This window comes from Sylvia atricapilla, chromosome 1 (assembly GCF_009819655.1).
Source record: "Sylvia atricapilla isolate bSylAtr1 chromosome 1, bSylAtr1.pri, whole genome shotgun sequence".
NCBI classification, from domain to species: domain Eukaryota; kingdom Metazoa; phylum Chordata; class Aves; order Passeriformes; family Sylviidae; genus Sylvia; species Sylvia atricapilla.
The window spans coordinates 136,976,760-136,990,490 of NC_089140.1; the positions used below are offsets into that span (position 1 = coordinate 136,976,760).

The following is a 13,731-nucleotide window of genomic DNA, read 5'->3' on the forward strand; positions in this document are numbered from 1 at the left end:
GTGGTATGAAACCTATCACTCAAGAAATGAGTCAGTGGTTTTCATAAACCAGTATAGTAGCCTTGAATCTACATTAAGAAAGCTTCTTTCATGTAATTTCATTCAGAATACACATTCCAGAACATCTATGAACTCAGAAAGTCCAAATAAATATATACAATACCTGCTGAAAATAGTAATCAATCTTTTCTGTTCCCGTATAGAATATGCTATCTGAGATAACCACACAGAGGTGTAAAATTTGCTATTATCAAAAATGAAATTAAAAACATTAGTCATACATTTTTGTTAATTGCAATTTTTGCTTTGCCTGACTAATTTTATCAGATTCTGCAAAACTTTATGTAATTAATCTCTTCCTAAGCTAGATTTTCTAGAAGAAACTACAAAAGAAATTCCTGAACTAGGTCTTGATAGGAATGTCATGATTCATTTTTTCATCAGATAAACGGAAAAAGCACAAAAACACAAAAAGGAGTTACTGTTCCCTGAAGATCCATTGATACACTGTGGATATTGAAAAATATTATTTACAGTATAACAATGCACTATTGACATTTAGTTTTCATTAGCACATCATTAGAATGACCTTGTTTCAAACAGTGAAGTTCCCAAAATTACGCTTCAGGTGCTTTCACTCTTACTCAAAGAAAAAAGCTTGTTCATAAAAACAGTGGGTAAGGATCTTTCTGGTTAATTAAACTTTTAATAATGCAAAGCATTCCAAAACATAATAAAGAGAAATAGTATTTAAGTGCCATTTTAGTAAACAGAAACTTACTCACTGCTTTACAGATATGATTTATACAACTATAGAGTCAATCCCATAATTTCATGATGAAGACATTCTCTCTGTTACTGTTCCACAGTATTTTTCAGAATATTAAGACCATTTTAAAAGCTAGAGTGCTTGCATAGGTTAAAGTAAAGCAGGTATCTCTTGTAATTTTGGTAACTGAATTTAAATACACTAGATAATACACTGCCCATATTCTAACAGATTGCAATTTGATACAGCAGGTTGAAAAACAAACTATACTTTAATGAGCTTGGGGTTTTTTGGTTTTTTATTGTTTGGTTGGTGTTTTTTTTTTTTTTTTTTTTTTTTTTTCTCCAGTGTTCCTTCCCATTCCTACATCTTCAGGTACTATTTTTTCTAACAAATACAGACACAATTAAAATTTATTTATTTAAATGTACCTTGGTAGTGGGCACTAAATCCACGGTATCGGTGATTGCTGTCTGTTACAAAATGTAGTCTGAGCCAGTTTTTGTTGCTTATAACTGGAGGAGGTATATTCATTCCAGAGAGCCTGAATTAAAACAAATAAATAATAATTAAAAAAATCATTATTATAATGAAAACTTTTATATTCACACTAACATTCATTGACATGCCCTCTATGGGACTTTTTATTTATTGGTTAGTAGCATTTTAACAAGGCTGAATAGACAATACTGTACACTATGCCTGATCAAGTGATTGGATACAAATCAGTCCTAAGCCATGAACTACACAACCATGTTATTGGTCAGGCACAGCACCATAAAAATGGAAGTACACGGCACTCAGGCTAGAAAGAATTTGTGTCTACACAGGTCAGATAATGGGCTAGACAGAACATTGCTCTGGGAACCAGGGAAAGGTTTGTACCTTGTGACTTTCACATTCAAGATATGGAGGAAAAGAGTTTAACTCAAACCACTCAAACCACTATCTAAAATGATAAAACAGACATCTACTTTTCTAGAGTAAGTAATTTTCTATATTTGCAGTATAAAGATAAAAGAAATATTCCGTCACTTGTGTGAATTTGAAAATTAGTTATTAGATGTACAAGAAGAATAGGAAATTCTAGTGGATTGACCCAAGCTAACAGTCAAACACCACACAGTTGCTCACTCCCTCCCTTCCCTGTCCCGAACAGAAGTAAGGGGAGAGAAAAGGTTGAGTAAAAGCAAGAAAAGCAAGACAGTAAAACTGTCTCCAAAAGACAGTTTAATAAGTGAAGAGTTGAGAAAAAAAGGAAGTGATACGAAAGTAATGATCCACCATATTCCACAAATATATCAATCAAAATCCAATGATTAGCAGCTTCTCAGCCCCTCTAATTATTTATTGCTGACCATGAAGTTATTTGGCATGAAATAACCTTTTGGTCACTTTGAGTCCGTTTAGGTTGTTTTCCCTTCCTAGTATCCTGCCTATGCCTGGTCTAGTCACTGTGGGGACAGAGGCGGGTGGAAAGAAAGCCTTGATGTTGTGCAAGCACGGCTCAAAAGTAGCCAGTACATTGTTGTGCTATCAACCCTGGTTTAGTCACAAATCCAAACTACAGCACCTTTTGGGCTTCTACAAAAAAGTAACTATGAGCCATTAGACCCAGTATACAAAATTACCTGGATTTTTTTTTTGTTTTTGTTTTAGCATAAGGATATTCCTCCAATTATAGTAGCCTTCATCTTGACTGGCTCATTAGGAAAATATGAATTAAAGTTATTTTTATTTTGGGTTTTTGTGGGGTTTTTCTTTTGTTATTTTATTTTTAAATGAGATGTCATATTTATAAAGAAGGTGAATAAAGTTTAGATAGAAAATTCTTCCATCAAGCCAGTAATTCAGTATATATTTCTAACCAAAACCAGAAAGAAGTCGCATCTTTAGAATGTCAACATACTTACCTATGCCCTTCCATTTAGTTATAAGCACAACTCTTCCTGTAGTTAAAATAAAATACTAGCCAACAAGTATGCCATTTTATGTTCAAACATCAAGGATTCCTATTAAATTTTGAGAAAAATTCTATTAATAATAAAACACTTAATCCTGAAGTGATTTTTAAAGCGGAATAAAACCCCAAACCTTACTTAAATAAATAACTAATAAGTTTATATAGGTACTATTCTGTGACGAAGACTTTTGAAACAATAACAGTTTAGAGGTAGTGTTCCTTTCATATTTTCCCACCGACTGTACCTTAAAACAAAACATGTTTAAGACAACTTTCCAAATTTCTGGGACTGTACTAGCACCCTTGTTCCCTCAGGCACTGATATAAATGACAAAAAACTTGACTGACACCACAGTCAAACTCTTTCATATACTTGCAAAAGAATGTTTTTATACTGTGGAAACACAATAGCTCATACTATTCATTCCAGCTGAATGACACATAGAATCTAAGTTTTTTTTAGCTTATAAAATTTATCTCAAATTTTATATCCAAAAAAGCCAGATGATGAAGTTAAGAAAAAAACCAACCAACAAACAAAAAAACCACAAAAAAAAAAAACCACAAAAAAAAAAAACAAAAAAAAACCAAAAAACCCAAAAAAAACCAAACCAAACAAAAAAATGGCACTATGAGATTGCAACAGGATGTGGTGAATGTTCATTACTCTGTACCAATTAAAGTCAGAACTGCAATAGAATATGTACAAAGTGTAAGAGGCACTTTGAACATATTTGTACTACACCTTTCAATTAGAAAACATCAAATATTTCTGCATTTTCATTGTGAATTTTAGAATACAACACACTTTCTAATAGCCATAAAGTGGCTTTAGCTACTACAGGTTTCTTGTTACAGATGTAAAAAGTATAGTTTAATTTGAGTCTTGTTTTTTGGAAGACAGAGGTTAGGGTATGCTTTTCAGTATAGCCATTTCTCTCTATAATAACATTACCTAATGAGCAAGAGGAAATAGTTCTTTTATTTAAATTCTCACTCTATAAATGTTAGGCACTATAGAGATAGAGGCAACAACCTTTCACTGCTTGCATATTTTAGAATAAATCTATTACTGGAAGAGGTCTTACTAAGCAATTGAAATAAAATAAGGCTGTAAAACACATTTTCTAACATGTTTTGACTCATATATATTCTGTCTATAAGAAGGTTTCTCTTCAATAATCACAAAACCATGTGAAAAAAATTGCAAGTTTATTTTGCAAGACATGAGAAAATATCACCCTACACATTTACATATGTTCACAGTAAAAGACTAATGTTGTTTCTAAAATAGCTAAAACCCCAGCTTACCTATCAAACCAGGTATTTATTAATACACCTATCCGTACATCCATGCTGACCTCTAATTAAATTCACAGTTCCTACAATACAATTTTTACAGTTCAATGGTTCTGTGGGATTCTTCCCAGAAAGCAGATTTGCAAATTGTCAAAATTGATTCTGTAGATACAACTGTCCCTTTTCTCATGTCAATTTATCTTCTCAGCAAATTATAAAGCTGTTCACCACTACAATAATACATTGGTAGTCCAACCTACTTCTGTGTCAGCTATTCCAAGCATAGCATCATCTACAATATTTTCCTAAAATTCAAAGTAAAACACCATATCTTTCATAAAGGAAACACAGCTGTCTCATGTTCTTTTATAATTCAAAACATGTATCTCCCTCTCAAGCTGCACAGAATCCTGCATAGTAAATTTCAGCAGAGAGTAGGCTTCCCTTCTGCAGCTGTCTTTCATAAACTCTTAGAAATGTTCATGGAAAATCTTGGCTGTAAACCAGAGATTTAAAGTATCTTACCACTATGTGTAACAGCAATGACTGTTATCTACTGCAAAATGTATTTGAAAAAAGAAGTGGTTACTGAAACAATGCATCTTTGTTGCCAAACAAGGGTTTAGTAGAACTGGAAGACTGTGCGTGTAGATATCCCAGTGAAGTTCCCATCTATGCAGTTAATTTGTGTGTAAACCGAAGTTTACAGAAGAAATAAGGGACTAACCTATTTGAGAATCAAAATTTCATTCTTGTACTTCATTACAACAACATGCCTCCATTCCCTTCTTTTATACAGTATTTATGTAGTAATTGAAAAAAAACCCCATAAAACACCTGTTTTAGGCTAATTCTGATCTAGTGAAGTCAATTAGTACTTTATTTGCCCACAAAATTCTCACACATTATTCTCAACTTATGTTGCAAAGTTTTGATGATATGTTTTCTCTTTTTAAAATGATATGTTTTCTCTTTTTAATAGCATAGTGCACATCCTCAATTTCTTCCAGAAAAGGAACAATATACATTTACCTTAACATTTGAAATGTACACTGTCAGATAGCTATAATCTTGACAAAGTTTATATAATTTAAACATTTCTGTCTTGTCATGTACCAGACTAGCTTTGATTTCTAAAAGTCATCTAAAACTACAGTTCTTACAAACATATTGTCACTGATAGTCACAATTGTCAATACACTGATTATTGTGATGTCATGTAGGTTTTAATTTAGGCATTAAATATATCCAAAAATATTCCAAAGAGAAAAAGGTGGTTTTTTTTTGGGTTTTTTTTTTTTTTGTTTTTTTTTTTTTGTTTTTTGTTTTTTGTTTTTTTTTTTTTTTTTTACTATAGAGGACAGTTTTCCCCAAACTTCTTAATTAACCATATAGTTTCTACATTTCCACATATGTCAGATTCACGGAAATGGAATTACTAAAAAAAAAAAAAAAAAAAAAAAGAGGTTGATACCACACAGCGTTAAACAGCATTGAAACCCATTCTAATTCTACCAAAGCCGTGGGCTAACAAAGACTTACACCTAAGCATGACTAAGTGCATACATAGATCTCATGACTCATATATATGCACTACAAAAATCCTAAGTGATTATTCGATGCAAACTACAGTTGTGTGGATTCTTTCTTATTGGTATTATTTGCATGTTGAAATAACACTATTGCATAAAAAGATTTGATTAAAAAAGGGCAAATCATCACATATTTTGAGAAGGCTTATGCATGTTTATGCATGTTCTACTGCGGCTTAATACTTACTATCTTGGGTTATGTAACCAAAAAAATGTTTATTCTATTCCAACTATTGTAACTCCAGGAGGGAGGGGGCAGCTGTCTTTCTGATAACAAGCCAGCTGTTAAAACCTGGTGGGTATTTTTTCTTATATCTGTTCACCCTCCCATTACCTCTATGGGGATATCTTCTGTTAATGGGCCATTAAAGCTCACCAATGACATGACACATTACATCATCCTATTGTAAGATGCTCTACCCAGGGAGGAGGAGCCAAACATATTCCCCCTAGATAAAACAGAGCCACAAGTGTCACCAGACATCCAATGTTCCCACATGACTCCCAAAGGAAGACTGGACCCACCTCTGGACTATTTTCTCCACAGGACCATCTCTGCTTCCAACAGGACCACATCTGCCACTCCAGGAGGGCTTAGTTTTGGACACTAACAGGGTGTCAGGTTGTATTTCTGACTCTGTCAGAGTTTTCTAGGATTTCTTGCTTGTTTGTTTGCTTATTCTTTTGTACTACAACATTTGTATTTTTAATATCCCTAGTAAAGAACTGCTATACCTATTCCCAAAATCTTTGCCTGACAGCCTTTTAATTGCAAATCTGTAATAATTTGGAAAGGGGGGGGGTGGGCTTACAATCTCCATTCCAAGAGAGACTCCAATCTTACCTGTCAAATCTAAATCAAGACAATTACACAGCATAATACACTAAAAATGAGAGTAGCCACTTGTCCCTTGAAAGAAGAGGAAGGATATGCCTGATAGAATAGTACCTGATCAATGGTCTATCTGTTTTGGTTAAATTATGCTTAAATTAGGCAGTACTTGTATTAAACAAATTTGAAATAGAAACCACTTACAGCTTATTGTGTTTCCCTTATTTTTATACAACATATGCTCATTAGCAAAGATTTCTGAGATCCTTTCCTTTGTTCTTCATGACTGCTTTGATCCCATAAAGCAACACCTCATGTAGCAAGCTTCAAAGGATCCACCTCACAATGAAGACTTAAGGGCACAAGATTAAAACTCAGGTCTCTCACTTATTAAATTCAGATCGGTTTAGAAACAACCAGTTGCACACTAGAAAAAACAAAGCTGATGCCAAGTCAATATTTAATATATTACTTGATTTGAAAGATGCTGAAGGATTTAATGATTAAGTTAATATATTCCTCCTATTCCATCAGCTCAGTTTGTATACGCTTACATTGAAGTTCAGACACTACCCTAACTTAATTCTTTGGTCAAGCACTAAAAGAGTAAGTATTTTGTAGGACTAGGCATATCAAAATCTTTTTACATTTCCAATTTCACCCATGACTTTAATGGGTCTTAATGGTATTCATTATAGATGTGAGTGTCTGTTGCATGACAGATTTGGTTACTGGCCTTTTTTTTCCTGGAAATATTCTATCCAAATTATATTAAATAATTTCAAAACAAGGACACTGCTCTGACCTATATTGTCAAAAAGCACAAAAAACTTCACCAACTTCTTATGTTTCTTACAAAATCTATTGCTGTCTAAACTGATAACTCAGGATCTATTTTTTTTTTTTTTTAAATATCACATAAACATTAAATGTTAATAGGCATTTTCAGTTATCTTTGGTTAACAACCAAGGTCAGCAAAATAGATAATTGCCTCTAAGTTTTGCTTCTGTGAAGTATTTACAACACGAAGTAAGTATTTTAAGAGCTGCTGTTTCCCTAGAATTTTAATTGTAGCTTACATTTATGTAGTACTAACATTTATAATATTGGTATATCTGTATTTCAGAAAAAGACTAAATGAGACATCTCTGTGACAGAAGCTATACAGCTTTGATGTAAGCTGAGTTTTTCAATTAATTGTATGTGTGAAACTCAAACTGCTGGTGGGTTGCATCAAGATTGCTCTTGTGTGTGCAGTCAGTACACTCAAGTCATTAATTCCCTGCATGATTAAGGAATTGTCCATCTTGTGAGATAGACTCGCTTCAAAAAATAAACTAATTTGAAAGGTAAATACAATATCAAAATAAGCAGTTTCCCAGGTGAGACTTCAAAATGATGAAAACAAAAAAAAAACATAAGAAGAAAAAAATATTAACTTGGAAATAAAACAAGCATATAAATAAAGAAAACAAAAGAAAGATTGAATTATTCTTCTGCATTGCCACAGTCCAATGTCCAGTCACAAGGAATGACAGAACACATCATTCCAATGAGAAATCAAATGGTCATAGTTTAAAATCTTTAAAGAGGAAAGAATAAAAAGTCTCTTCCTAAAGCAAGCTCCTTCTCAATGGTAATCATTGTCATCATCAATATTAGAAAAGTAAAGGAAAAATACCCAAAGGAAGAGTCTAAAATCTAACACTCTACTAGAATTTTGAGGGTAATATATAACTCAAGTTTTAAGTGGTTACTAAGTTAGTAAAAGACTTAATTGTCATGGTCAGTTTCTGTAATATTTATAGCAGGACTGAGAATTTTATGTATCTGAGAACAAGGACACTCACAATTTTGATATTATATTAATTGTTGTTTCCATATCTCAGAACTGCAGCTAAATGAATGAGAAAAAGCAGGGTTTTATTTTTAGAACAGCAAATTACCATTCTTCAAATTTAGACTCATGAGCTATTGAGATCCAAAATAAGGGTTTAGGTTGAAACTTCACTGCAATCACTTATTTCTGATTTATAAAACAAAGAAAAGTGAAAACTTAAATAAGTGAGTGTTTGGCAAAAGGAGGAAAGAAGTTCTGCATTATTTAACCTTGAAAAAATTACTTGTTCTGTAAAGTACTTTAATAATCTATTGATTAATTTTAGAGTTATTCATCTAGATGGATAAAAATAATTCACCCTTTGACTCTTTTTGTGAAGTACATTATGATGTCTGAAAGAATAAAAAAAAAGTCTTTGTTTTAAAAACGTCAGCGTTGAAATATATGAAAGCTTTGTCTTGCCTTTACAATGCTGGAAAAAGCTCGATTTTAGAGTAGAGTTACTGTCACATAAAGCAACTCCATGAGAAGCCTGTGTATGATCGTTAAGAACTGAATAAAGGCCCAAGGGATGATTAATGGAAGTTCATAGTACTGTGGATATGAAACACTGAAAGTGTCAAGATTAAGAAATACTTTTTAAATGCAGAGGTTGATTGCACCCTATAAAGTCAGATGTTCCTATGTCAAAGTTTTCCAATTAATCTCTTGACTCGACAGAATAATAAAGTATGAAGAAAGGAGTCTTCTAAACACACAACTGTTAGCTCATGATACAGGTAATCTTGTCTTTGTGACATAAGTAAATAACATTATGGACAGTGTTGTGTCATGATTGCCTGCAGTACTAGTACAAGCTGTTAAATTTTCATATAGTTGTCAGGGTCTTAGAAGGAGTAATTTTTCATAAATGTGATGCAAATACCTTATATACAAAGGTCTTACAACTCAATTTCCCTGAGCAGATCTTAGAAACAATATAAATACATATTAACTTCACTTAGGCTGCATATATTGGTTAATACTTTCTACCACACAAGCTGTGACAAGCTGCACAAGCAGCTCCTTGGTGTAATTGCTGAGACCAAGCTAAGGGTAGTCGACAAAGAGCAGAGGCAGATGAGTCTGGATGCACCACTGAAAAGATGCAAGCCCAGTTAGTTCAGGCTGTGCAGTTTAGGCCTCCCACAAAGGCACTGATCCTGCTGGCCCAGAAGCTATGATAAGGTGGACACCAAGAACTGCCCTAGAATTTTTTTACTGTGCATGCTAAATCAAACTGTCTCTTTCAAGAATCCCAAATCTGAAGGCCTTGACTGGAGAGTGGAGGGCCCTGGACAGATATAAAGATGAATGCAACTATCTGAGCATTTTCCATAGAATTCTGTACATTTCTTCCCCCTACTTACACAGCTAATCTAAATAAAACTAAATTGAATACAACTTGTATGTGACCAACACTTCTTTGGGTAAGAGTCAAACTGAATAACTGGGACCATCACTTGTGAGAAGCATATATAACTTACCTCTCTTAAAATGCTGCCATATTCAATTTCTGAACTGGCTGTTTTCTTTTCAATTCTGTATAACAAATTGTTATACTTACAAGTATTGACTGAATAGGGGAAGGAAGCTTGTTCTTGAGTCTTTCTGGTAAGTGTCAATAAATGAACCAAACTAAAAACTCAAAAAAATTACATTTGCCCTACAATCTGATGTTCTGCAATAGTATTTGTTGAACACAAAATCATGTTGGGATAGAGAAGAATAGCCCCATGTCAAAATTATTATTAGCCCAATTGATGCTTTAACAGACTAACAGTCTAAGTATTGAAAAATCTCTTTAATACTACCAGTAACTTCTTTATTTAAAGAAATTTTTCTAATACCTTTTTCTTTTCTTGGGTGTTACATTCAGATTTTCAGCATCCCTCTGCATCCTGAGATCAGCACTTCATTCTTTTCCAAACAGAAGGGAAAAAAATTATCTTGAGTCATTCTCCCCCTCTAATGTTCTCTAGTGAGGCCCCACCTGGAATACTGCATCCAGCTCTGGTGCTCCCAGTACAACAAGGACATAAATTTGTTGGAGTACAGAGAGGGTCCAGGAAAATGATTAGAGGAATGAGAAATGGCTGAGAGAATTGGTATTTCTCAGCCTAGAGAAGGAAAGACTCCTGGGTGACTTAACCATGGCCTTTCCTCTTGAGGGGAGCCTACAAGAAAGCATTAAAGGAATTTTGACAAGGCCATGTAGTGACAGGACAAGGAAAGTGGCATTAAACTAAAAGAGTGTGGGTTTAGATAAGATATTAGAAAGAGGTTTTTTTTTGCTGCAAGGATGGTGAGGCACCAGACCATGTCACCAGAAGCTGTGGATACCCCATCCTTGGGAGTGCTCATGGCCAGGCTGGATCGGGCTGCAAGAAACCTGGTCTAGTGGACGGTGTCCCTGCCCACAGCATAGAGGCTGGAACTAGATCATCTTTAGGGTCCTTCCAACCCACATCACTCTGATTCCATTACCAGTATCCTGAGATCATCATGACACAACTCTCCTTCTTCAGTCTTGAGTCATCATTGGGCAATCTGATGCTTCCTATACAAAATCTTTGGGTTTTTTCTCATCAGTTCCCAGCCTTTTCAAGACCAAATTATCATAGAGGCCCAACATGTGTTGCACAGCAACTACTTAGTGTTTTCAAATCCTTCGTATACATGATAACCATATAGTCATTTCATCAGTAGATAAAGAAAAGATAAAACAGCTCAGGTCAAGACACTTCACAAGAGCCCTAAGAGAATCCTGTCAGATCAATACATGGCCATACAAGGTCTAAGGCCTGTGGCCACTCCCCAGTAATAAGGTAAAAGTCATATTTACTGACTTATCAGTTGCTATCAGTATGGCCAGATGCACACTAAAGAAACTTGGAGCCACTAAAAATAGGAAGTAAAGAGTACTTCTACATGAAGCTAATTCTCATTTAACGTCTTCCCACAATCCTTAGTATTTCATGTGACTAAAGTTGTTAAAATGAAAACCTCATATAGGTATGCAGTGGTCAAAATGGTAAAAACCTCTAATTGCATTTTCTGTAGTGCATGAAGAGAAATTGGCATGCAGCTCTGGATGGAGATAAAGTTTAAAATACAAGTCAAATTACTCCCACTCTGCAGCAAAATTAAGAACCCCATGCATCTTAAAAGAAAAAGTACTTCTAGACTCTGAGTTTTCCTGAGTATCTGCCACTCTAGTTGCTCATATTTAGATATTACATCAAAATGCAAATATATCTTTAAAGAGTTGTTCCTTAACATTAGAATAAAAAATTTTAAATGCTGTCATTTTAAGTGTGAGTCAGTTCCGTTATTTCATCTTTTAAGAGTGATAATAAGACAGTCCTGAAATGCCTTTAAAGAACAACTCATCAATACAAAGTAAGAGGATAAACATTAAAAATTTTAATTCAAACTACAAGTGATCTTATTCTGAGACTTCACTTTCTGTTACTTCCCTTTGAAAATGTATCAAGGAAGATATTGAAATCCGCCAGGAAAGGCTCATTTTACTGCATAATTTGAATATAATTGTACTCAAGGAATCCATGAAGATTATTCACAGAACCATTCACTTTAGCTTCCCCCTTCTATGGAATTGGATTAAAATTTTAATCCACCAGTTAAATATTGTGCAAGAACTTTCTTCTATATACCCAAAATTGTTTCTCCTTCTAATTCCACTGGATTTATCACATTAGACATTTAAATTTTTAATTGATTACATTTATCTGCAGTGACTTTTCCTCCTTCCTCAACATATCTGTAAAATTAAAAATTTCTTACTCAATAATTTTATAGAACTTTCATTTCAAAATGTTTGACAAAAACAAGAAACTGTATCATTCTTCATATAATGATGATGATAATAATAATTTTTAAATTTACAGCACATAGAAACTGCTAGGTCTGTAAGGGCACCCTCTTGACCTCAACTAGGTCTGTCTGGGGATTCAGTTAAGCCTCTGTCTTGGACCCAGGAACCCCATTCCAGCCCAGCCTAAGACTGCTCCAGTTCTGTCCTTGGTCAGAAGTCTGTTTGACTGGGCTCCTGGAGGGATCCTGGACCTGGTTTATCCCTTACCAGACTGAAGGCTGTAAAGTGACTCTAAGTCCCTGAGTTCAGCCTCTGGAGAACTGCATATCACAGGTGAGTGAACAGGAAATGTGGCCTGTGTAGAGTCCCTCTTGACTCCCAGTTGTCCCTGCCTTGCTCCTGTTACTGTTAGATAGAAATAGATTTCAAATCTCCCAGTTAAACTGGTCTAATTATTAAAACTGCATTCTGTGAATATTTATGTACTTTAAACAATACTATGAATTTACTGTGTACTTGATCATACTTCTCTTTACTGTATTTGTAACATTCATATACAAATGATCTCTGACTGTTTTTAGGGAAACATTTAACACTACTTTTGTATACAGAATGTTTAAGATGTTTGTATCAAGTTAAACGTAGATATCATACACCTCCATTACTTTAACTTCACATAAGCAACAAAATGCTTTTAAAACTAAGGACTAAAGCTTTGAAACTATCTGACTAATGAGGGACATGATAGCTCACATTTGACCCTATTAGATAAAAATTAAAAAGGGAGAAGGGAATTGGGCAAGTAGTATCAGCATACATGCAGAAGATCTTATTTTGAGAGAAATTACTTTTACACTTCACAAGATTTTGGACTCTACTTCCTAGTTTGATGGTTCCTAATAAAAAAAACCTCCAAAGTGAATCATTAAGAATACATGATCTGTTTCTATTTATATGAATAGGTGAGATTTAGTAATCTCAATTGTTTCCCTTGGGGGATCTTGTCAAATGAGGCTCTCGTAACAGAAACTGTGAAACTTGGAGGATTGTTATTGGGTTTGAGTGGCAGGGTTTTGGTAGGAGTGGCTTCTGTGAGAAGTGCTAGGAGCTTGCCCTATGTCCACTAGAACACATGCCAGTTGACTACAAGATGGGTCCACTGAGGTCCAAGGATGAGCCCACTGGTGACAGTGGTAACATCTCTGGGGTAACATATTTAGAAGAGGAAAAAACTGCTGCACAAGCATCTTGGAAGAGAAGAGTGAGAATATGTGAGCAAAACTCTGCAGACACTAAGGCACTGAACGAGAGAGAGCTGGTGCCCTGGGTGTTAGGGATGTTTTCCCTGCAGCTTGTAGGAAGACAATGAAGAGGCAAGCTGTCATCAGAAAAGTAGTGTAAAAAACACTGAAGGTCTCTTTCTCTAACCTGACAAAGACATGAAAATACCAGCAGCTGAAGTCAATGACAAACATGTACAAAGTGTATTTTTCCCCTATTTCTGGAAAAATGGTGAGTTACTATCACAGCAGACTTCAAAACAAACAAAAAAAAAAAA

General features: G+C 34.4%; 1 protein-coding gene across 2 annotated transcripts in view; it reads right to left on the bottom strand.

The window, feature by feature from the left end:
• The window catches only part of CSMD3 (CUB and Sushi multiple domains 3), a 580,968-nt gene that overhangs the window by 370,568 nt on the left and 196,669 nt on the right, over positions 1-13,731 (bottom strand). For both annotated transcript variants that reach the window (XM_066334988.1, XM_066334980.1), the window contains exon 6: positions 1,201-1,313. In XM_066334988.1, coding sequence (XP_066191085.1) covers positions 1,201-1,313 — 113 coding nt within the window. The remainder of the gene's footprint in view (positions 1-1,200; positions 1,314-13,731) is intronic.